Raw genomic sequence first — 25,810 nt, forward strand, 5'->3', positions numbered from 1 at the left:
GTATTTTCCTCATTTGGGGAGGAAAACACTGAGACACAGAGAGGTTAAGTGACCTGCTGAAGGCTGGAAGTGAGGAATTCAAAGCTGGGTGGCCTTGTGGAGTACCTGAGAGTCCAGGCTACTGTGATTGCCTTTGGAGTTAGCAAATATTTCCAGTTCTCTGCATCAAGGTGCATGGATGGATTGTACTTCCCTGTCCCCTTGAATTTAGGTGCAGCCAATGAAATATGATGGATGTCACCTCTGGACGTAGCTTAGGGTCCAGTGCAGTATTCTTTTTTTTTTTTTTTCTTTTTCTTTTTGCGGTACGCAGGCCTCTCACTGCTGTGGCCTCTCCCGTCGCGGAACACAGGCTCCGGACGCGCAGGCTCAGCGGCCATGGCTCACGGGCCCAGCCGCTCCGCGGCATGTGGGATCTTCCCGGACCGGGGCACGAACCCGCGTCCCCTGCATCGGCAGGCGGACTCTCAATCACTGTGCCACCAGGGAAGCCCCAGTGCAGTATTCTTAACTTGCCTTGAAAATCTTAGAAGGCCTCCCTCAGCCTGGGTCCCTGCGTGAGGATGACGTAAAGCAGAGCTCCAACAGACCCTCATTGGACATGCAGTGTGAGTGAGAAACAAATCTTGGTTGTGTTGAGCCACTGAGATTTGGGAATTGTTGCTACACCATAACCAAGTCCAGGGTTCCTTAACCTCTTCTCTTTCTTTGCTTTGGAATAGTTCACGTGGCATTGGTATTATCTAATCTTTAAGGTTGAAAGAATTCTCCTATGAAATCTTAGGCCTGGAGCTATTTTATAGGGCAAACTCTACAACTACTTTCTCTATTTTTTTCTATGGTAATTAGTCTGTTTAAATTTGTCATTTCTATATGGGTCAATTTTGGTAAGTTGTATTTTTCTGGAAAATTATCCACTTTATATAGATTTTCTGGGTTTTAAATACTGGGAAATTTTACATAGACGTCTAGATTTCTGTCTTTTCTTTAAAACTCCATGATGTGGCCACACTGGGCCCTGCCTTCTGCCTGGAAGCAATCAGGTGGAGCTGTGTAAATAGCCCTTTTTCCTTCTGTTCCCACCACTTCCCACTGTCCTACACCAAACTCCTGGTATTTGCGACCCCTGAGATAAAAAGAAATTAGGTAGTGTCTGCCTTTTTGGTGGTTGTTAGGGGCTACGGTTTAGGGGACCTGAAATAGGAGTCCAAAAACAGAAAAGCTGAACTAATCCTATCTGGGGCAGCAGGGGCTAAGATTTCAATTATTAGGAAGGACTCAGTGACCTCAGAATGGTCCTTATCTTGTGATCCTAAAGCTTTAATTCCTGTCAAGAGAAAACAAAACTTTGCCTTTCATTCTGCATTTAGAGGGAATGAAGGAAGGACAGTAAAATTTATTGAGCTCCACTTCTCTCATTGAATCCTTACAAGAATTCCTGTGAGGTGTCATTATTCCCATTTCATAGATGAGGAAACTAAGGCTCAGAGAGGTGTCACAAAGCTGAAGAGTGGTGGAGCCAGGATTTGAACCTGAATCTGTCTTATCCCAAAGCTCATGCGCTGTTTTCCCAGTGCACGAGGCATTCCCAAACCAGGCTGCTCATCAAACTCACTGGGGGAGGCCTATAAAATAAGTGCCTACTTCCACATCCTACCTCTGACCAATTCAGATTTCTGCAGTGGGGCCAGAAATCTGTAAACAATGATTCTGGGAATTCCCTGGCAGTCCAGTGGTTGGAACTCCACGCTTTCACTGCTGAGGGGCCAGGTTCGATTCCTAGTTGGGGAACTGGGATCCCACAAGCCACGTGGTGTGGCCAAAAAAACCAAAAGAAAACAATGATTTGTGTAGTTACTTGATTACTGTCTCCCCTACTAGACGAAAGCTCCATGAAGGCAGGGCCATGTCTGTCTCATGCAGTGACACAGAGTGGGGACAGCACAGTATTTGCTGTGTGACTGAATATGCAAGCTTCCCGGCCCTGACACACAGGCCAGCTGTGAAAAGCTTTTACACTACTTGTGGAGAATTCTCTGGAGCAGCTCTCAAACTTTAATGTGCGTTATAAGAAGAATTGCTTGGATTCTTTTTTTTTTTTTAAATGCACATTCTGGGGCCCCAAGCCGAGATTCTCTGCTTGCGAAACATGGGTATAGGTATATAAAACTTTGATGGAAAAAAAAAAACAAAAAAACAAAAAACTTTGATGGCTTGAACTTTCCTCAGACGTTTCTGAAAAGAGTTGAGACAGTAGGCATCACAGAAGTATGCGGGCCTGTGAGGACAAACTGCCTGTGTCACCAGATAATCAGGTTAGCCAAATCACCAGGGAGACACTCAAGTGGATGTGGAACCTTAGTGGAGAAACCCTGTGAGAGGGGCATCTGTTAAGGTGATGAGCCAGGTAGAGGATTCTTCTGGACATCGGTTACACGAAGCACAGAGAAGTCATTCCTAGAAATGATTAGGGTCTTGGCCTGGGCATCTTTCTGCATTGGAGGTTGGCTTTGTTCCAGAAGCCTAACGTTGGGTATGTGTTTGCGTGTGAGATGGGAAATGTGACTGAGAACATGTGCTTGGGAGTCAGACCAAAAGCATGCAGCACCATTGGTCACCACTGTGTGACCTTGGGCAAGTTCTTAATTTCCCTGTGCTTCAGTTTTCTCAGTTTTTAAATGGGGGCCGTGACAACCTACCTTATAGTAGTACCGTTGTGATAATCGAGATAATGTATGTATATGAGACCATGGTTCCTGGAACATGGTAGGTATATAACCAGTGAGCTCAGTTACTCTTACCTGACCACGAGCGCCAGACTTGACGGCATGTTACTCTATATCCCAGGGTCTAATACAGGTCCTGGCTCAGCAAATGTTGAATTAATGAATAAGGGACAAAGGGCTAACTTACAGACACCGGGTAAAATCATCCATCGGATACCACATTCCATCATTAACTTCAATGCATAGTAATTTGGAACAGTGAGAATTAGATCCAGTAAAGAATTGGGAAAAGTCAGTCCAGACCATACACCAAGAATACCCTCTTTAGGAGAGAAGGGATCATCATAAAACCGTGTTGCCATGCGATGTTGAGGTTTGATGTGAGAACCAAGGCTCTTGATGGATGTAGGGGCTGAAACCAAGCCCTTGGCTCCACCCACGAATGCTGCAACTCTGACAGCTCAGCCAGGGCCAACACAGCAGGTTCTTATTAAGCCCTTGCTGCCACGACCTTTCTGCCTGTGTGCTCACTGTGCTCTCATTAGGAAGCCAATGTAAGACTGAGGAGACCTATCTGGGTCCTCCACACCCGCTGGAAGTGACTGAAAAGTAGAGTGGCACACACTTTGCTGTCAGAGAATCTGGGTTTGAAATCCTTTCCTTTGCCACTTACTAGCTATATGGCTTTGGCTGTCATTTCACCCCTCAGAGCCTCAGCTTCTAACTGTAAAAGGGGGTAACAGGTCAGTCCCAGGGTTCCAAGTGCAGTAAGGGACAGTGCATGGTCCCCACCAAGTGCTCATTTTCATCTGAGTTTCCTTGCTTTGCTCATAGGGTTCTCTCCCTTTGAGTCCCCTTTTCCCAGACCTGCGGTGCTACAGTACAGACAGAAATCCAGCATCCTTTATGGCCCAGCCCAGGGATTAAGATGTCTGCCTCACAGCCCAGAGACCAGACATTGTGACCGACTTCCATTCTCTGACACAATAAGGGAGAAAGGAAGAAAGACAACAGTATATGGTGTTTTTGTTTTTTTTTTAATTTAGACATGGAATTTTCCTTCCTTTTCATATAACTTATCTAATTAAAATATTCATCTTGGTAGTTACCACAAAAAAGTAACATAGAAAATTGTATTTACATTTTGGGACCAAAATACAAATGAAGAGCAAGATAATACCTTGCTCCTTTCCCTCCCACTTCCCGGAAAGAAAGGAAAAGCCCCAAAGAAACTGCTCATTACACCAAGGATCACAAAGGTTAAGTTCATTTGCAGTTCGGTGATTTGTATGTAGTGTAGCACAGAAAAAAAAAATTGCACAAGTTTTCACAAATGAGACCAAAGGTTCAACATCATCCTGTGTCTGCTCTGCAGGCATTTCAATAACCCAGGAGAGGCGGTAGCTTAGAAACTCAGTTTTTCCTCTTCCCTCTTCTCACCAAGTCACATCCCTGATGCAGACAGTCTTGGAGGGGGAGAGGGAAAGATCTGGCTCTATGCAAACAGGGGTGATCCAAAGGTGGACAGTGATGTTGGGATGTGTCTTTTCTTCCCTCCCTGCCCAAAGACTCCTAATAAAGGAAACTAAATCATACACAACTGTATCAAATATGAAAAACTGGTTTCAATGGTAAAGACTTGAACACACAGGTAAGAGACAAATTCAAGGCGTGGACACCTAGAGGAAGCTATTCTAGGCAACAGGTGTCTGGCACCTGACCCAGACGCTCATTTGGTTTTAGATAAGAGGCTTTCTAATATCACATTTGGGGAGCAGGCCGGGGGACTGGTGGAATGGTAATACAAACAATCAAGAGAAAGAACGCTTTACCCAATTCAAAAATACAGCAAATTAAAACACAGCAATACTTGTGTCCCTCAGGTACCCTGCACAGCAACGCACACTGACACAATGCTTCTGCTGCACAGACTTCTTGCTGCATCGCTCTGCAGTCTTCAGAGTTAGCCTAACTGAGGTCTCCAGGATGGTTAAAAACAGCGGGCTCCATATTCTGGGCTTTGAGTGAGCTTGTCAAAGGGACTGGTAACTGCCAAGCTCCATGGGCTATCACACTAACCACGCCCTCAATCTGCTTCTCAGGTTTCTTAGGGATGGGCTTCTCCAATTTATAGTATCTACTTCTACCTGGGTCACAACCAAGTGGGTTCCTACTAGATGAGTGTCCTTCAACGGCCAAGAAGGACACTGACACTGTCCTCCTAGTTCTGATTTCTCCCCCTATGTCAACTCGAAAGTGAGATACTCCCTTCCCAAGACTGGTGGATGCCCTTGTGGCTCCCCCATCCTGATGCTACAGCTCAAACCCTTTCCTTAAACTGGCCCTTACCTCCAAGTTCTGGTTTAAAGATTCAAAAAGTAGAGAGTTTCAAGCTGCTAAGTTCTCTGCAAAACATAGTAAATTGTTGTGCTCTTTCAATCACATGATCTTACCTTTTAAAGAAAGGCAAAAACAAAACCAATTTCCAACACAGCATTACCTTTTAAAACCATTCACTTCTAGTAGCAATTCACAGGGACTAGGAGATTACAGTGCTGGATTTTAAAACTCTAAAGTTGTATTCAGGGGCCTACAGAAAGCCCTGCCATGTGGTTGGGTCTTGCCCATGCCAGTGGGGAGGAGGAAAAACAGGGGAGGAAAAAAACCCTAAAGCTTTGAATTAGAAACTGGAAATTGTAAAAATACTGGAGTTCTGTGCCCTCTCGTGAGCCTCAAAAACAGTGGGACCTGGCAAAAAGGATGGGGGGAAAGACTCTAGAACTTCCCTTAATAAATAATTCCCTGAATGAGTAGGAAAGAGATGCACCTGCACAGGACCTCAAAGCAATTGAGGGTCTCAGAGGTGGGGGGTGTCTGACCTGAACGCTTCCTGTCACCACACCGGGGCTCCCCCTCCAGGACAGGCAGCCCAGGACCCATTCCTCGCTCTACGTGCAGCACGTGCCACACAGGTTCTGGGGACACCCAGTCCTCTCTATGGGCCAAAGTCTGCTCAGGAGAGATGAACTGGGACAGGGGAAAGGCTTTCAATAGGCTTTTGTCTAACAAAGAACGCTAAAAATAAAAGGCTAAGTGTGTGGTAGAGGACCGGAAAAAAACAAAAAAAACCCCCCAAAAAACAAAAAAAAAAACCTGGGGGTAATATAAATACAATCTGGGGGCAATATTTATTAATTAAAACTATGTCTTATAGTTTACAAAGAAGGTAATTACCAACAAAGGTACAATTGACCTTAAAATCCTCAGTGAGCGTGAGGCTTCACATCTTCAGAACTCGGAAGTGCTCGCCAGGCAGGGAGGCGGCAGCTGCGGACACAGGCACAGGCACGACGCCTGCTGACTGTGCAGGACTCGGAGACCAAAAGCCTCCACGAAGCGAAAGATCCTGGTCTTCTCTGGAAGTTCCATTCCCCAACCCCCCCACCCTGTCCTCGTATTCCTCCCCGCAAATTTCATTTCCAAGCTAAGTCATTTCCAAGCTAAGTCCTCAGTTTATCGTCGGGAGAATCTGTTCTTGAACGCTTTAATCGTCTTGGCCATCATTGGGGCAATTTCTGTGAAAAGAGAAATAAGGCAGTTGTTTCAGATCCACGGCAGTGTGGACACCAGCGGTTTACAATCAAACAAAGCCTTGTTACTCTTGGCTCTACACAGCCAGACAAATGGATACAAGTAGCAGTTATCTGCCAACCCCATAGAAAAGCAGCAGCCCAAAGGTAACACTTCGCCAGCACCTGCCAGGCCCCTGACAATCACCCCCTCTAATTCTCACAACTTCACCAAGACTCAGGCTGGACCCTGTACGGTAAGTGGCAGAACTGGAGTTCCAGCCTTGCCAGACTCTGAAGGCCGTTCTGAGCCACAATTTAACTCTGCCTCACCAATATCCAAACCAGCCAGAAGCACCCCCTCCCGCACCTGTCTGTCCAGTGTAGCAACAGGTCTGAGATGAGCTAAATGCACACACCACCTAAGAACGACTAGCCTGCCCTCTGGCCTGGTTAACCTGAACCGAGCCAAAGTGCAAGTCAGGACTCCCACCCTCCTGTGGGCCCTGAAGTAAATACAGAATAATGCTTTTCTTAAGTTAGGACACCGCTGTAGAATATTGGGGATAGTCTACAGTAGTAAAGTTAGTAAAATACGAAAGAGACCCAACTAGATATAAAAAAAATACTTGGAAGGTGGGGTTATAAGGTTATAAAACTTCAATAAAATTATTTAGCTGTTAATAATAACAGTTGGAAACTCCATGTTATTGCCTGGAGAAACAGGTTTACATTTAGGTTGAAAAAAATAAAAGAAAAAGAAAGCAGAGTACCGAAATGAATATTCACTACGATCATAATTTAAATGACACGTGAAACATGCGCTACGGACAAAGCAGGGGAAGGAGGCCCCGACATTTAGACCAGCTGTGTGCAAGGCATCACATACGCTACATCTAACACACGAAGTGTGACGCAGCAGTAATCACATTAGAGGGGTTCAAATACTAGTTTTGAAATAGCTGAGCAGGAGCTCCAAGTTACCTACTCTTCACAGTCGGTTTCCTAGGATCACAGGAAACAGTGCTGCTGACCACGGGTGCCGAGTGCGCACTGCTGGTACTCGGGCCGTCGTAGGCTGGCTCCTCGGGGCTGGCGTTAAAGCTGTTGCTGCCGCCACTGCCCAAGCGGCTGCTTCCTGAGAGGTACGGCGCCGGCTTGATCCTGCGACACAGAGCAAAGCCGCTAGTCAAGAGCAGGAGAGATCTGCCCCCGGCACCAACAGCCTGAAGCTGGCTGCTCTGAGGACTCAGTTCTGTGGCTTTGACCAGTGGACCTAGTACCCTAGATTCTGGTGATGGCTCGGAAGTGACTGTGGTAGGCCTTCAGAATGAATGATAATCTCAACTAACTTTTCACTGTTTAGGTGTAAATCTGTATTTTGACAATGCTAACGTACTTAGATAATTTAGTCATCACAGTAATATGTTTTTTGTTTAAATGGGGCAAGGGAAAGCCTTAGGGGATGTGTCCCAGAAGCCAGGCCCTGTTCTCCGTTTAGTGTTGACCACCACCCCACCTCCGACCCCACCTAAGGGAAGGAATCATTATCCCGCCCACAGTGCAGTCAAGGACACTGAGGTTCAGGGAGGTCAAGTGCCCAGGATGGTCAAGGTCAGCCTGCAGAACCCACTCTGCACTGCCACGCTTTCACCCCCAAAATGAGTCGCTCTTGCCCCTGGGCTGCCTCTCAGGGCTGAAAGATAAGCTCTTGGGCTCTCGCTCTGAGCAGGCAGAAACCACAGGGGACAGAGATCTTACCTGATTTTCTCAGGCACAGCTGCACCTCCTGTTCCAAACTTCTCCTGCCTCCTCCGAACATCACGAGGTGGCTTGGCCACAGAGTTGACAAACGCCATTTTTGCTTGTCGGCCTGCGGAGAAATGGAGATTAATACCTGCCTTCTTGAGCTGAGATGCTAAAGGTAGGGGATTATCAACCCTGGAAACCCCTCTGTAGGGTAGCATGCATAGTGGCAGAAGAAACACCTCACCCTTTGCCCTCTTCTGCAAATGCAGGAGAGATGTGGGGGCCAGAGATGATACCGTAGCTGAGCCCACCACGGCCCTGCTGTTGACCAGAGCCCAGGGCTCATTATTCTGCCAGACCCACGCTGCCCCCTTACCTACCTTTGGGCTTATTGGCGTGCGCAGATCGGATATTCTTTGTGAGGAGTCGCAGCCGCTGCTCTCGCGCATCCTGAAGCCGCAGGTACATCTCCCGCCACGACTCATACTCCTCTGGCCTTTCATCCTTAAAGTCTCGGTGACAATGAACTTTCCATAATTGATCCGTTTCTTCAATTAATACCTAAAATCAGAACCAGGACATCATTTACATGCAAGTACTCTTACACATCTCTTTTCCATCCTTAATCACCCAGGGGGACCAGCTTCCTAATGATATTTTGGTCCTCTTAGTAGTGGTAATATATTAAAATACCACAGTTCTAGGAAAGTAACCCTAATCACTGAATTAAAAAATGTTAATTGTGGGCTTCCCTGGTGGCGCAGTGGTTGGGAGCCCGCCTGCCGATGCAGGGGACACGGGTTCGTGCTCCGGTCTGGGAAGATCCCACATGCCGCGGAGCGGCTGGGCCTGTGAGCCAATGGCCGCTGAGCCTGCGTGTCCGGAGCCTGTGCTCCGCAACAGGAGAGGCCACAACAGTGAGAGGCCCGCGTACCGCAAAAAAAAAAAAAAAAAATGTTAAGTGTGAGGCACTATAATAGCTGCTTTTGGGGGTTGTGGGGCTAGGAGAGAAGGCAACACAAAAATTAGTTTAAGATCAGTCTTTTCCTTTAGAAAATCAGTACAGGGTAGGAACTGGGATGAAGTCAAATCCAGGCATTTCCCCATCACTACACTGAACTGCAATGGCCAGGGGCCACTTAAGAAGGATATGTCGTAGATCCTTTGAATTAGAGACAGCTAATGCAATCAGATGAGCATCTCCAGCATTAGGAGGATTTGGGGATAGATCTGTTTGTCTCTAGGAGGCACCCAGCCAATCTTATATTCACCAGACACCTGAGTGTCAACACATAGCTCTGTCCCTGCCCTGGATCCCAAGGGTTGTGCTGCTGGAATTCTCCTTTGACCTCTGTAACTAGGCAAGCTCAAGGGAGGTGTGGGAAATGGTCCCCCTCTCCCACCTTTCAATCCCATCTTGATTCTAGCCCAAGAGGCCTACTTAAGATGCCACAAGCAGGTGCTAAAAACCTGCCTGTTTAAAGGCCCATAGACAAACCCAGAAAAGTGATCCGACCACCACCTGCCCATCATCGTGGCAGATTCAGAGACAAAGCTACTTCTGGAGATGCAAGCCAGCACACTGCCCTCTTCCCATCCAAACAGGATACTCACGTGATTGTACTCCTCTATGCGATATAACTGATCAGGTGTACACCTCTCCAAAACAGGTTCAAGGAGAGAATATGGGACGCCTCCCACTTCAAAGATTGCTGCAGAGAATCAAAGGGGAAAAGCACTGAGTAGCGGCCAAGTCACCCGGTGTCCCAGTGCCACAACAGCGTGCTGAAGAGCAAGAGAGAAGCATGTGACTTACAGTCAATGTTGTTTTTAAGCACCCGGATGCACTGCTCGTGCAAGGTCATCATTTTGGGGAGATAGGCACACTTGGAACCAGAATAGACCTGCATCTTGGAATTCATTCTTCGTCCGGTGAATCCAGCTTCTTCCTCTTCCTGGGATGAGGAGAGTGCTGTAGGGCAAGAAAAACAGGAGTGTAAGTTATAAAAGGCACTGAGCAATACAGTGAAAACTCTCCTTCCACCCCATTCCCCAGCCTCCCAGTTTCCTTTCTCAAAGACAACCAGTGCTACCAGTTTCTTGTGTCCTTCCAGAGAGTCTATGCAAAAATAAACTAATATTTATTTTATTCCTTTTTAACCAATCAATAACATACTATAACCATTCTGTCATTTACATTTTAGAAATCACATCAGTACATAGATTTTCTACTTCTTTTTTTCAACGGCTGCATAGGATGCCACTGTGTGGATGAACCATGATCCATCTGTTAGTCTCTTGCTAAGGGACACCTATGTAGCATCTAATTCTTTTGCTATTAAAACTAGCCTTTATTTATTTATTTATTTTTTGGCTGCGTTTGGGCCTCTGTTGCTGCGCGGGGGCTTTCTCTAGTTGCAGCAAGTGGGGGCTACTCTTTGTTGTGGTGCGCAGGCTTCTCATTTCAGTGGCTTCTCGTGTTGCAGAGCATGGGCTCTAGGCACAGGGGTTTCAGTAGTTGTGGCACACGGGCTTAGTTGCTCCGCGGCATGTGGGATCTTCCCGGACCAGGGATCGAACCTGTGACCCCTGCATTGGCAGGCGGATTCTTAACCACTGCACCACCAGGGAAGTCCCTAGCCTTTTTTTTAAGCCCCTATGGAATGTACAGAGTAAAAGGCTGCTGGTAATAGCAGCAGCTAAGATTTAGCAAACACTATGTGTAAAAACCCAGAGCTCAGAGCTTTACCAGCATTATCACTTTCAATCCACCTCATAGGCAGATACCATTATTACTCCCATTCACAGAATATGAAACTGAAGTCCAAGGAAATTAAGTTGTACCCAAGTTCATGTAACTTGTAGTAAAAGCCAGAGCTGGGATTCAAACCCAAGCCATCCAACTCCAGAACCTGTGCTCTTAGGAAATGCACCAAAATCTGATGACAGAGCATGAATGAATTTTTAAAACCATTTTCTCCATTAAAAAAAGAAAAAAAGACAAAGAAAATTACCTTTTCGCTTTGGTTGGAAGGCAGATATCAATTCAAGGGAAGGAAGTGGGCGGTAATTGGCCTGTATCACAGGTAATGGAAGGTCTGGTAACACTGGCAGCACATCGCTGGGGACCTGCAGAGAAGAGACCAGTGACTGGAGAGCCTCTTTCTACAAGCACAGCTCTTTCCCACAGTCGACGCCCAGCAGTGTTGACGTGGCAGATAACTTCACAGGCACATCCAGCCTGCAGGAGGGGCGGCAGCTGTGCCTGACACCACCTAAGTCAGGAGATACGGAGAGATGGGCCCAGCACAATGGGATGCCTCAGAAAATACTTTTCTTGGGTTCTACTGACCCTGGTGGCCAGACAGGCCGGGAGGAAATTACTTCACACTGAAATTCAACAGGCCACGGGAAAGCCAGCCCAGACAGCAGTGGGGTCGTCCCGGGAGCTCTGCCAGCCCAGGCGCTCTGGCTGGGAGGGGCCACAGGGCTTACCTTTACCTTTTTCAGCTTGGCTGAATGGGATCCAGCTGGCTGAAGCTTCTCTGACTTGTTTTCGTTCACCTTAGGTAGTTTCTGAACTGAGTCCAAGTTTTTACTAGTGCTTTTTGAATCATTTTTTTTTAATCCTTTTTCTCCAGGAGTCGTGGTTGAAGTTTTCACGATCTTTTTCTTTTTCTTCCGGGGCTGGTCATAGCTGAGGTATGACTCAAAAGACATGGTGGGCTGCTCGAATTCATCATCCATGTCTGCCTCCTCAGCTTTAAGGAAGGAGCCCACGGACTTTCTATCTAAATGAGAAGGTTTTACTTTTCCTTCTTGAGCCTTTAGGTTGTTAGAAACCTTCTCTTTTGCCTTGGGCAACAGGTCTCCTGCCCCCTTGCCTGTGTCTAAGCTTTCTAGACTCTGCTTGTTTTTGTCTGATTTGGTTTTCTCTGGGTCTCTGTATTTTGGCTTTTTAAGGTGGTTGTCTGATGCCACCTCCAAGGGGGGTAAAAGCTTCTTGGTGCTGCCCTCTTTTTCCTTCTCTTTCTTGACACCACTAGAGGGCGCTTTCTCCTTTGTACTGTCCCCTGAGGGTGGCCTCCGCCGGTTTTCCTCTTTGGAGATGGCCTTGTGTGATTTTTCTCTGCTCAAAGACGACTTCTCATCTCCTTTGGAATTCACCGGACGTTTTTCTTTATGGGAAGATCTGTGCTCCTTGCTCTGACTCACGACCTCTTTCCCCTGGGCTTCACCCAGGTGTCGTTCTTGACTGACCCCCAGTCTGTCCTGAAAGGCATTACTGTGGCCTTTGCCAGGCTTCTGGTGTGAAACAAAGGGCTCGTGGTCCTCCTCCAGGGATCTGTAATGGTCCACAGACATCTGATGAGGGCTGGCGGATGACAGTGGGGACTGAACATGGCCGTAGTCCGAAGATTCGTGGTCTGAAGAGTAAACTGGAGAAGCTCTGTGGTACCTCTTTCTCTCGTCTCTCCTCTCATGACTGTGAGATACTTTGTGAGGCCGGTCAAGCTCCGGGAGTTTTCTGTGTTTCTTCTGCCTGTTATCAGGACTGCACGACTGGCTGCCGGAGGCTCTCCAGCTGCCTGGGTAGTCCCCCTCCCCCTCCCCCTCCTTAAGGGCATCCCTGGGGCGCTTTCGAGAATTGCTCTTCTCAAAGTCCTGTTCATCAGGCTCAGTGTTTCTAAAATAAAAGAAAAAGCAGATGAAGCAGACATAAATCTCAGGGTAATCCTTGTTCAGAGGACAACATCACAGGACCTGAACTCACGAAAGAGATGAAGAGTTTGGAGTTAGAAACAAGGTCTTGGGGAGAAGGTAAATGGGTTCTGCTCAAAGATACTCAGCTAAGGTTTAAAACTGGGAAAGCCCAAATATTCAATAAGTGGAAAATGACGAGTTTAACTACAGGACACAAAGAAGATCAAACATCTTGGGAAGTGAAAATACTTAAAAAGCTTTTCAACACAGGGAAATATTTAACTTGTTACATTAAAAAAGAGCTGTCATTTACATCAGTTTATTCACAACTACATAAAAATGCCTTTTAAGAACAGGTTAGAAAGAAACATTCCAAAACGTCGATAATGCTTATCTTTGGATGGTTGAATTAAGAAATTTTTATTCTTATTTCTATTTTTAAATGTTTTCTAGTATTCTATAATGATCATGGATTATTTCTTATAATTGAGGCAGAACTGAGGAACTTTTCTTACCGTTCCACAGGAACCAGCTTCTTCCACTGGGCCACTAGGTCCTTGGCAAAGCTTCCGACATGCTCATGTTTTCGCAAGCTATTTACCGTTTTCCCAACCCCGGTCTCCTACAAAATTGACAAAGGAATTGTTAGAGGGTTGTAGAACTAGGCTCACAATCTTCTAAAGAAATAAGACCTCCTACTTTTCAACAAACCAATACTTCCTTCCAAAAACATACCTTGCAAGTCTCAGTACAAACTTACTTTGTGTCTGTGCCCCAAACCTCCAGTGATACACAGTAGCAAAGTGCACCAGATTCAGAAGAGGAAAACACTAAATTAAAACACTTCTAGAACTGTAGCAATAATAACAAGAGTGATCATGGCAGATGTTAGGCACTGAGCTAAGAGCACTGCATACAGTGTCTGAATTAATATTTATCATATGATAACTCTGTGAGGTTAGGACCTGCCCCATTTTACAAAGAAGGAACAGCCTAAAGTCACAAACTTGGATTTGAATCCAGGACTAGATGCCAATGTTCTTTTAATTTTTAGAAAAAAATCTGAGATAAAATTCACTATTTTAACCATTTTAAAGTGTACAGTTCAGTGGTTTCCAGAATACTCACAATACTACACAACCATCACCACTAATTCCAGAACATTTTCATCACCCTAAAAAGAAACCCTGTTCCTCCCAATTCCCCCCACCCCTGGCAATCACTAATCTAACATTCTATCTATGGATTTGCCTATTCTGGACATTTCATATAAATAAAACCATACAACATGTGGCCTTGTGTCTGGATTCTTTCACTTCTAAAGCCCATGCTCTTACTGTACAATCCCTCTGGTCGGGAAGGGGAGGGGATATAGCTATATAACGTCTAAAATTACACAGTTCTTACCGCAAGAATGTCTACTGTAATAGGCAAGGTGGAGAGTTTCTTCAGATATTTCAATAGCTGCAGAGAATAAAATAAACATTAATTTCTATAAAATCATAATCATTCACTGGAACAAATAAGAATACTATCCAGTGGTTAAGTACTTACACTGCTCTGTAGTATAGAGCATGGCTGTTATCCTTATTTTACAAGTGTGAAAACAGACTCGAAAAGTGAAGGTACTTGCCCCAGGACGCAAGCAGGGCAGGACTCGCTTAGGTCTGCGGCTTTAGGTTGCGTGCTTTCAGCCACTATGCCACACCAAGGGGAAATCAAACTTAGAGAAGAGAATCAAACCTACCAGCTCTAAGAAACGTAATCAACAACTATCTTTCTGCCCAGTTTTGAGAGACACTTTCTGAGAAAGGAGCCAATTTTAGGAAATTACTCGTGCACCCGGCATAGAGGAAAGTAAAAAGGAGAAGAGGTCTCTACAGAAAAAGGGTATCATGTTTCCAGAAAAAGTGTGTTTAACAGAACTGGGTTTTTTCGATGTAAGTGGGAAGCCAACACCAATTTCAAGTTGCTAGAATCAGAGCTCTGCCGTTGCAAATGGTGAACACAAAATGTCTGGGTAGATTAGAGAAGCAATCTGGGTTTGGTCACATTCTTTTCTGTATTCTCTTGAGCTAGCTCAAAATCAGATAGCAGAGCTGTTAAGACAGAGTTCCAGAGTCAGAGACAGGCTTCAGTTTGGCGCTGCCACTTCCTTGTGGGGTGATCTTGTGCAAGTCACTAACCTCTCTGAACCTCAGTTACTTCATCTGCAAAACAGGAACTGGATCCTGTCTGTACTTCACAAGCTGTGAGGATTCAGAGAGACAAACCATGTGCAGTCTTCAGCCATAGTGCCTGGAATGCTATACAAGCTCAATAAATGCTTCTTATTAATCATTTCATTCGTCAACTGACCATTCTCTAAACGGCTACCCTTGATCCTCTACCAGATGTTCCCCAGCCAGTTCCTACTTGCTTCACTTCTCCCCAAAGCCATGACTGCGATGCCATTCTCTAGGAAATATTTATGTATATACAAGTATACCTACCTTTCGAGGAGTGCTGAAAGTACAAGTAGTTCAAAATAGATTAACTGTGACTACCTTTATATTTAAATATCTGATAACAAGGCCTGTTCTTTTCCTATGTGTAGCCCAGGCTACAATTAGTATGCTACATTGCTACTAGGTGGAGTAGCAAGTATGTTTTTCTGGTCATTCTACTTCAATAATTACTGAACCTGGTTGCTAGGCAGAGCAACTGGATCACATGTGATAATCTTGTTTTGACTGGGAACATATGAGAAGCCAAGTGGTGTATCTAAGGAGTTTCACCTTCATAGTTGAGTGAAAATTATCCTCCACTTCGAATTCGATCACCACCACCATCCAACTCAGGACAAAGTATATGTGTATTTCTTGTCATCAAAGCTGTGGGTGCAAAGATGAATGCCAATTCCTTTTCTTAAAGGAAAATTTAGAATCATTGAAAAGGTTAAAGACAGGTTGTCTCCTCTAATGCCATTCCCTGGAAGGCATTTATATACTATTTACTGTGCACTGGCTACTATGCTACGTCCTTACATGTGTTACCTCATTTCATCCTCATTAACCAACTCTGTAAGATGGATATTATGTTCCCCATTTTACAAATATTAAAACTGAGCCCAGTGAGGTTAGGTAACTTGCCTAACAAGCGAGTAGGTCAAGTGTGTTTACCGCAGCATGTACTACAAAGTCAGGAGAAATAAGCAACGTAAAGACACTGTCCTTAGAAGACCGGAAAAGGAAATGGAGCAGTAGTTCATGTGCCTCTTAGCACACTCGACACAAAGCAGAAGAACCCCTCCTTAGTCTTACGTTGTCAGGCAGTTTAGAGTCCACAGGGGAAAGAAGGTCACCACCAGGACAGAGTCCCAGGACCTCTACAAAGGCCACATATAAGAATGGGGCCATGGCTTCCCTGGTGGTGCAGCGGTTGAGAGTCCGCCTGCCCATGCAGTGGACGCGGGTTCGTGCCCCGGTCCGGGAGGATCCCACATGCCGCGGAGCGGCTGGGCCCGTGAGCCATGGCCGCTGAGCCTGCGCGTCCGGAGCCTGTGCTCCGCAACGGGAGAGGCCACAACAGTGAGAGGCCCGCGTACCGCAAAAAAAAAAAAAAAAAAGAATGGGGCCAGAAGTCACTGAAGGTGTGTTCATCTCAAAGCCCAGCACTAATTGGAAGTATAAGCGCTGCCTTTCTGCTTCGTTTTGGGTTAGGAGGGATGGCTTAAAAGCAGATGAAACTAAAACCCTAGAGATATTCAAACCAATTTAGCCCAACATAAGAGAAAAAGGGCTTCAGAGCCCCTCTATTTTCAATGAGGTTCAAAAAAGAACAAAGCGTTAAAATGATAAAGCACTTTGGGTATCCTCAGGTAGGTGGAAACTTGCTGTTATCAAACCTAGGGACCAGTTGTAGTTTGCAAGAACTGATAACAAGTCATTGAGAAATGTCAAACATTTGCACAGTCCACGCTTAAGAATCTCAGTTATCCTCTGCACACTACTTCATCACAAAGAGCTAAAGATGTTCATAATGTCTCCCTCCTTCTCCGCTTGGCTTCAAACTGTGTTCTTCGTAGTTTCCACGTTCAAACTGTAACCCAGGACAGGTAACTTTACCAGCCATGAAAATTGTTTCTACTTAAATAATAGGAACCAAGTGACCCTGGTTTGCCTGATACCTTTTTCCCCAAGTAAGCCTAGATCATAGATGGGCTTAAAGTGAAAAGAGAGTTACAGTTAAACACCTATGTTTAATACGAGGAAATCTATGAATACAGGTGTGGAATCAACCGTTTGGCTAATAATGGTTTGAAATCAAGACTTAGTTGTAAGTTCAGTACTGCCATATAATCATCTTGCAATTTCAAGAACAACCTGTGGGAGCTTGTTGGGTTAACAGAAGGTTGAGAAGGCCAGTGTGCCAGCTTGCAGTTTTCCCTCTGCATTAGCTCATTTGTGAATGCCAACTATTGTGCCCTTTGCAAAAATGATCTTCATAATGCAAAGTCAGAAGCTCAGGGTGAGTTTCTATCTGGGAAGAGAAAGCCCAGATTCTCACAATCACTAATAGTTCAAATAGGATGTGAAGTCAAACAAACCTTTTCTTAATTTGAAATTTCATGCACATCAACTACTGGAAAAGCTACTTCAAAATTTAAATTCTAGTGGGAAAATGACTGTAGACACTACACAGTGCATTGTTTTTAACCCGATGGAAGACCACATTGGGGAGATGGGGGCGATTTACATCATATTGCTCTAGGGTTTTAAAAAAAATCAGTCACAAACCTACAGTGTTTGGGAAAACAAGCTAGTACTCGGAAATAATGACCATTTATTAGATGCCCACAAAGGGTTACTGTAAAAAGAAACTTGTAAATGTGTCTGTCCACTAGGTACTGAAGCCATTATAGAAAATATAACACAAATCAAGTGAAAGCATTTCGGTTTTCACAGACTTAAAGCTAAAATGTCGTCCTGAAGAAGTGGATCTTTGAGCTAGGTATGCATGAGAAGAGTTAAACAGTGGTCTGACAGTGAGATGCGTTGAGCAGCCTTTAGAAACGGAGGGAAAAAAACCTCACCTATGACAGGCCAAGAAGAGGTGAAGAGAAAGGGGCCCTTCAAGAAAAATTGTAAAGAGTGGAGATTAACATCTACTGAGCACTTCTGCCTTTTGGTTCTGTCCTGGGAAGAAGCAGGTGAGGAAACTGGCTTAGCAAGGAACATCCCTAATATCCATGGCTGGCAAATAAATTAGAACTCAAATCTCCTCACCACTTTATTTCGACTGCCTCCCTGGATTATTTCCTCTTCAAAAGCCACTCTGGGGTTCAGAGATCCAACTCTTACAACACTGTACACTCCAGCTATAATGCTGACAGAGAATGTCAAACACCTTGAGTGTTTTCATCAATGTATTTCAATTAAAAAAAAAATTCTAACATCCACGGGACACTCTCCCAGACACCAAGAAGCTGGATGGAAGAAAAATCGCAGAGAGAGAAGAACGCATTTAACTTAAGAGAATAGTTAAGGGGGAAAAAAACTAGCTGAGTGCAATTAAAAATGGTTGCCCATCACTCGTAGCAGCCAGAAAAGGTAGCTCTTACCTTTCTATCAAGGCCAGAAGGAAATCTAGCTGCAACTTCTAAGTCTTGTTTTTTTTTTCTTTCCATTTACAACCTAAGTTTTTAGTTAGGGTGACGTGAGGTTTATTTTGTTTCGAAAGAGATTTACTGAGAAAGCGAAAAGGTCCACGCTCTAATAATCAAGCCAAAGCAATAAAAACGTCTTAAAGACGCAGGACCACACACCGAGCCTAGACTCCATCAAGCACAGGCAGAACCACCTCCTCCCAACAAACATCAAAAGACACTAAGAAATCAGAAACATTTCGCAGGGTGAGGAATGGAGCGGGCAGGAGTTAACTCCGGGCGAGCTCTCCCGACAGGAAACAGCTGGCCCGGGACGCCGGGGGAGGGCTCCGGGAGCCCCGCCGACACGCGGTGTCCGCCCGGAGCCCGCGGGCGCCCGGCCCGGGAGGCAGGGAGGCCGGGCCCGCCGAGGCGCGCCGCCCGCCGTGCGGGGTCCCACCGCGTGGGCAGCGGCCAAGGGCCACTAACTTCCCGATCGCAGGCCGCAGACCGGCGGGGCCGCGCTCCGGGTCCGAGCCCCCACGGCCCCGGCCGCTCGGGAAGGAGCCGCACCGGGGCCCGCGACCGTTACGGGGCCGCGCCGCGCCCAACACCCGGCCCGCTCCGCGCTGCCCACTCGCTCACCTTCTTCGGGTCCGGGTTCGCGGCCAGGCGCGCCTGCAGCTTCTCCACAACTTCGAGCGCCGACTCCGCCGCCATCGCTGTCACTGGCGCGGCCTCCTCGCCGGAACTGGGCTCGCGTCGCGTCCTCTGGCTGCTGCTCCGCCCTCCGTGCCTCCCCCGCGGGGACGGAAGCGCGACTGGTCCCTTCCGGGCCTCGGCGAAGTGGGGTGTAGGGGCCGCAGGGGGTGGGGGGGCCGGCCGGCTGCAGGCCCCGCCCCCACGGCCTGTGGTTGTTGGGGTCCGGTCTTCTGCGCCCTCCCGGAGCCGCGTGCGCCGGGAGCTGGAGCAGCTTGGCCCGAGCGCGTCGGCTTCGCACTGGTCGCCGCTGGGCAGCCTCGCTTCTGGTCCTCGTAGTGCGGAGCCACGGCCTGGAAAACCACGCCGGTGTCCAGCCAAGGCAGGATGAGACCACTGCGCCGGACCTTGCCTTTATAAATCCTAGCCCGCCCCCTTGCGCTGTGAGCCACGCCCCAAATAACACCTGTGTGTGGTTCCAGGGTGGGTTTGCGGCTCAGGAAATCAGGGATTGACGCTAGTGACCAGCCTTGATTGGGGGCACTAAGCCCAGTGGTTGAGCTAAGTTTCACTCTCAGTACAACCCAATGAAACGAGGCATATTATCCCCATGTTACAGATGAGGAAACTGAAGCTCAGGGAGACTAAATTAACTTGCATGTGGTCATGTAACAGGAAAGAAGTGAAGCTGGAATGTGAATCTAAACAGTCCAGGTCCACTGTGACCGCACATCTCTGAACAGGTCAAGGATTTGAGGCCCAGAGAGTGAAAGTGATTTGTCAAAATTCAAACAGTTTAGCTACAAGAGGTAATAGCCCGTGTCTCACTTTCCCCAAAAAACAGTGTCTGGTACAGAGGTACCAAATAAATACTTCTTGAATGAATGAATGAATAAATGAATGAATGGCTGTTTCCTCTAAATCAGTAGGGCCTCAATCAGACAAGCCCAAGACACCATCCTTGAGGGCCCTTACCCTCATCCTAGAAGCACTAAATTTTACTATTAATAAAGTATTATTACTACTAAAAAAAAAAGAAAAACTACTAAACAGTTGAAAATTGGTTTAAAATACCAGCATTGATTACATCTTGTTTGATTAGATCATATCGGATTACATACTAATCTGATCACCATCAACAATTTGGCAGTGTACTGAGCCTGACCTCCCAACCAATGTGGGAAAGCCCAGGGGCTCTTCAGGTCTTGGCTCTGGGAAAGGTAAAAGAAACAATATAAATTGTTTTTTCAAATGAGCTTTCATTCACTCCGTAAATTGAGAAGCCCCCCTCTCCCCCCCCCCCCCCCGCACTGTGTTCCCACCCCCTCTGCTTGGTGCCCTTTCTTCTACAACTAACACTTTTCAGGGTGTAAATTGTCAATTTATTCTTCTGTCTTCTCACTGAGCTGTTTATTTAACAAGTGCAGTGACTGGCCTGTCCAACTTTATTTTATTTTTTGGCTGCACCGTGTGGCTTGTGGAATCTTAGTTCCCTGACCAGGGATGGTACCGAGGTCCCCGCAGTGAAAGTGCTGAGCCTTAACCACTGGACTGCCAGGGAACTCCCTGACCCGTCCAACTTTAAATCTCTGTTGCCCAGCACAATCCAGTCCATATAATCAGCATTGGATAAAAAGTCCATAAAGATTAATAATCACCCATTCAGTGCTCTAAGACTCAATCATGGGGTGTAATGGAAAACACATCAAACTGGTGTGAGGAGCCTTGGTTTCTAGTCCTGGCCCTAGAATCTCCCTTTCCTGCACAGCAAATGCTTTTTGTAATGAGGTGGATAGACCTAGAGTCTGTCATACAGAGTGAAGTAAGTCAGAAAGAGAAAGACAAATACCGTATGCTAACACATATATATGGAATTTAAGAAAAAAAAATGTCATGAAGAACCTAGGGGTAAGACAGGAATAAAGACACAGACCTACTGGAGAACAGACTTGAGGATATGGGGAGGGGGAAGGGTGAGCTGTGACAAAGCGAGAGAGAGGCATGGACATATATACACTAACAAACAAGGTAGATAGCTAGGTGGGAAGCAGCCGCATAGCACAGGGAGATCAGCTCGGTGCTCTGTGACTGCCTGGAGGGGTGGGATAGGGAGGGTGGGAGGGAGGGAGACGCAAGAGGGAAGAGATATGGGAACATATGTATATGTATAACTGATTCACTTTGTTATAAAGCAGAAACTAACACACCATTGTAAAGCAATTATACCCCAATAAAGATGTTAAAAAAAAAATGCTTTTAAATTTACATTTTCAATGCCTTCCATTTTGAAAATGTAACATTGGTGTAATGGAAAAATGGGCCCATTCCTGATGCAGAATTGCTGACTAACTGACCTGGCATATACTTAGGCCACATGGAACACTTTGTGCAAGTTACCCAGGGAGATCTCAACAACGGGAATGAAAAGAAACAATGTATGCTGCTGGGGGGTATGCACCCCATCCCTACCCCATCTATGCCAGCCTGAGGCAGGGTTACCTGCAAAGTAAAGAACTCTTACACTTGAATATTTGTCTGTGTCTCAGATCAGTTAATTATGTCATATGTGTCATTCTGATTAAAAAGAAAGTTTTTAACCAGTTCTAAAGTGATACTCTGTTCACTGGGGGATCACCATCTATCTAATCCTTGGTTTATGCAAGGATTCTCAACAACAGAATGAGCTCTCTAAAGTCTGAGGCTGTTTTGTCCACCTTGGATCAGCAACACCTAGCACACAGGTGACATTCCATAAAGGTTTCTTGAAAACTGAACTAATTATTATTCAACTTAAGGCCAGCCCAGAGTGTCATCTGAAAACCTGAGGGGGTTAGCACTATACAGCCCCTTGTGAGAGGACTTAAAAGACTCATCTTTTAAAACAACAACAAAGCATGTTCAGAAGGCATGTTTAAGGCTATCCTGGGAGACAAATATGGGCAGGGAGGCTCGCTCTCTTCTGCTATGCACACTTTTTGCAACAAATATGTTCCACTTTTATAACGAAAACAACTTAAAGGCATTTTAATTTTGGAAAAGAGCAATCCCAAGCTGGTTGGCACTAGAGTCATTTAAAACACTGAAAGACAAGGGGGGGGGGGACAAACAAAAACAAAACAAAACAAAACAAAAAACCAACCACTTTGTCCTTGATAGCAGAAAGGGGCCCTTGCCTTTCATGGAATGGTCAAGTGGGATTCTGTGGGCTGGACAGTGTGCTGGGTGAGGAATACAGGTGGGTGAAGGGCTTCCCCCTTGGACCTCGCCTGGCCTGGGCTCTGCCACTCCTCTCTCTAACCAAGTGGGCGGCATCTGAGGTTTGTTGGGCGGTGCATTTAAAGGACACAGGATTGGAGCTCAGTGACACCTCTGCCAATGTTGGCTGTGGTCAAGTTACTTAAACTGGCTGAAATTGTTTCTTTATAGATTTCTTGTGAAGTTTATTAATACATTATATTAAGTAACTGACATACAGTAGGTTTTTTGTTTTGTTTTGTTTTTGTTTTTTTTTTTGCGGTGTGTGGGCCCTCTCACTGTTGTGGACTCTCCCGTTGCGATGCACAGGCTCCGGACGCGAAGGCCCAGCAGCCATGGCTCATGGGCCCAGCTGCTCCGTGGCACGAGGGATCTTCCTGGACCGGGGCACGAACCCGTGTCCCCTGCATCGGCAGGCGGACTCCCAACCACTGCGCCACCAGGGAAGCCCAGGTATTTTTTTTTAAAGAACAAATTATTAGAGAAAATTCATTGCCTTGGTAAAAAGAATATTATGTTCTGCTGTAAAGGAGGATATAAAACCATCTGGGCAGTTTCGTTCTGCACAGCTGTAGCCACTGTTCTCTTCCCCAATGGGCTATTTTTCTGAATTGACTACATTCATCTTTGTTTCACATACTTCAAACATGTTCAGTTGGTGGTTATTTTACTTAGGGATGGCATCTTTATGAGTTTCACAGGCTGGATTTGCCCTCCTCAAATGTGGTAATGCAAGCAGAGACTGCCAGCTCCAATGGTGTCTGAGAGTCAAAGTCCACACCTTTCATAGACTTGCCTTGAAATTCAGTTAAACTCTCTACTAACTAGTTAAGGATATCAGGCCTAGAAACCTCCGGAGGCCCTTTGTCTTAATAGGGCAGACTGAAGCATTCTGTAATGCCCATGGAGAGCAGTCCACTGAGAATCTGTATTTATGGGACCGGGGCAGGGACGGGGGTGGGGGCGGGGAGCTACTATAAAAATAAAGAAGTATGGGGCTTCCCTGGTGGTGCAGTGGTTGAGAGTCCACCTGCCGATGCAGGGGACGCGGGTTTGTGACCCGGTCCGGGAAGATCCCACATGCCGCGGAGCGGCTGGGCCCATGAGCCATGGCCGCTGAGCCTGCGCGTCCGGAGCCTGTGCTCCGCAACGGGAGAGGCCGCAACGGTGAGAGGTCCGCGTACCAAAAAATAAAAATAAAAAAATAAATAATAAAGAAAGAAAGAAGTATCAAGGATATACTTTGATACTACGAATTTATATAAATTGTATCCAGGTAGCAACCTAACCACCCGTCCCTTAGCTCTTTACCTTGTTTCAGTTTTGTTACAACATCTGTTACAATTTGAAACTGCCTTATTTAGTGGTTCATGTTTTTATAGTCTCTGTGAGCTCTGTGAGTCCCCTCTGTGAGCTCCATGAGGCATCACTGTGGCTACAACTACCTAGAACATAGTAGGCACTCAATATTGACTGAGTTGAATGAAAGGTCTACCTCACGGAATTATTGTTTGGATTTAATGAGATTACATGTGAACATACCTGGCAAAGTGCTATCAACCAACAATGTTATCTTCATTAATCCTCACCATCCATTTTATAGATAAGGAAATTGATGCTTTGGAAACTTAAGGGACACCATGCCCTCAGCTCCAGAAAGTGAGAGTGTGGTTGTGGTCTTTGCTGAGAATGGCCCTTAGAGGTAAGTTGTTAGAAAAAGTGTGAGCTAAATAAAAGCAAATTGCCTGGCACACATAGGGTCAGACAGTAAAGAGAAAGAACAGAGAGGACGGAGGGAGAAGAAGGAGAGATTGATTGATTGGATTAAGTCTGGATCTATTAAATTTTCACCCCCACTATCAGCAAAGGTTTAGGAACCCTCTGAGTTTGGGTGTCCACAGGTTACAAATTCTCAAAGGGGTCCGTGTCTCCCTTATCTCTTTGGGAAAACCAACCAACCAACCAACCACTGGGTTAAGCAGAGAAGATTAAGAAGGCCCACCACCACAGAGGTGGGAAGAACTGCTGCTTGTTGAGCGCCTTATAGGTGGCCCAGCTCTGGGCTACCTTTATATGTTATTTCTCCACCTTCCAACAATCTCATGAGGCATTTTAAGGATGGAGAACCCAAGGCTCAGAGAGGTAAAGCAACTAGCTCAAACGTGGTAAATGACAAACCCAAAACATGAACCAAGGTCTGCTCAGCTCGGAAGCCCACACTGGCTTGCACTCCATACGTGAACACCTGGGTGCTGGTCACCTCTCCTCCTTCCCTGGCTCATTGCTTGACACTGTCGAGGCCTGCTTCCTCATCTGTTAACTGAGGAGGCCTGATGTATCAAAGCAATGATAACAATAACAATGGTGGTAACACTACTACCAATTCTTGGCACTTACAATGTGCCACACATTATGCTAAGCAATTTGCATTAACTATCAACTGTACCTATAATATTGTTCATTGCAATATAGATATCATATAATCTCCATTTCACAGATGAGGAAACTGAGGATTTGTGACCTACCTAAAGTCACAGAACTTGTAAGCAGCACAGCCAGGAGTCAAAGCCAGGTTTGTCCAGCACCAAAGCTCAAGCTCTTTGACCTTAAGCTGCCTTGTTTCCCCTTTTGCCAGAGAGGCCACTTGGGAATACACCATCCAACTGACACACTTCATTCCTTCATTCCTTCATTCACTCACTCCAGCCTTGGTGCTGGAGTGGACCGAGAAAGGGGAAGGGCAGCACCAGATGAATTGGTGAGGAAGGCAGGGGGCAGATTATGGAGGGTTTTAGAGACCGTGGTAACAACTTTGTATTTTATTGTGAGGTTTTATGGATCCCAGGTAGGGGAGTGGTAAAACCTATAAACTAATTATTTTAACACTGTAGACCGGGTGTCAAGAATTAAGGACTACAGGGCTTCCCTGGTGGCGCAGTGGTGGAGAGTCCGCCTGCCGATGCAGAGGACACGGGTTCGTGCCCCGGTCTGGGAAGATCCCACATGCCGCGGAGCGGCTGGGCCCGTGAGCCATGGCCGCTGAGCCTGCGCGTCCGAAGCCTGTGCTCTGCAACGGGAGAGACCACAACAGTGAGAGGCCCGCGTACCGCAAAAGAAAAAAAAAAAAGAATTAAGGACTACAATTAATTCGATACTGTGCTTTAAAACAAACTCAACAATCCCTTATAACAGTCATCTGATCAGAGAGACTTTACCTAATCACCTTATATAAAGTAGTGCACACATGCACACACACCCACACACCTCTGTCACTATATTTTTCTTCAAAGCACTTATCATCACCTGATATACACTTGATCCTTGAACAACACTGGGGGGTTAGGGGCGCCGACACCCCTCGAAAATCCCCATATAACTTTACAGTCAGCCCTCTGTATCCATGGTTCCCCATCTGTGGATTCAACCAACCTTGCATAGTAAACATAGTCGTATATATATGTATGGGAAAAAATCCGTCTGTA

At 46.1% G+C, this 25,810-nt stretch overlaps 1 protein-coding gene across 3 annotated transcripts; it reads right to left on the reverse strand.

Annotated features, from left to right (window-relative positions):
- Positions 1-3,751: 3,751 nt before the first annotated feature.
- ELOA (elongin A) lies at positions 3,752-19,171 on the reverse strand. Of its 3 annotated transcripts, none has more exons than XM_030875104.3 (11): positions 19,020-19,171; positions 14,156-14,212; positions 13,264-13,370; positions 11,540-12,731; positions 11,059-11,173; positions 9,861-10,016; positions 9,659-9,756; positions 8,425-8,605; positions 8,057-8,168; positions 7,280-7,459; positions 3,752-6,301 (listed from the first exon to the last, which is right to left on the reverse strand). In XM_030875104.3, the coding sequence occupies exons 1-11, from the start codon at positions 19,092-19,094 to the stop codon at positions 6,271-6,273; spliced, it is 2,304 nt and encodes a 767-aa protein (XP_030730964.1). In that variant the 5' UTR covers positions 19,095-19,171; the 3' UTR covers positions 3,752-6,270. The 3 variants fall into 3 exon arrangements, with proteins under 3 accessions (XP_030730964.1, XP_030730959.1, XP_030730952.1); XM_030875099.3 differs by having other exon boundaries at positions 7,284-7,459; positions 11,546-12,731; positions 19,020-19,170; XM_030875092.3 differs by having other exon boundaries at positions 7,284-7,459; positions 19,020-19,170.
- Between the last annotated feature and the right edge of the window lie 6,639 nt (positions 19,172-25,810).

This window comes from Globicephala melas, chromosome 1, assembly GCF_963455315.2.
Source record: "Globicephala melas chromosome 1, mGloMel1.2, whole genome shotgun sequence".
Lineage (NCBI taxonomy): Eukaryota > Metazoa > Chordata > Mammalia > Artiodactyla > Delphinidae > Globicephala > Globicephala melas.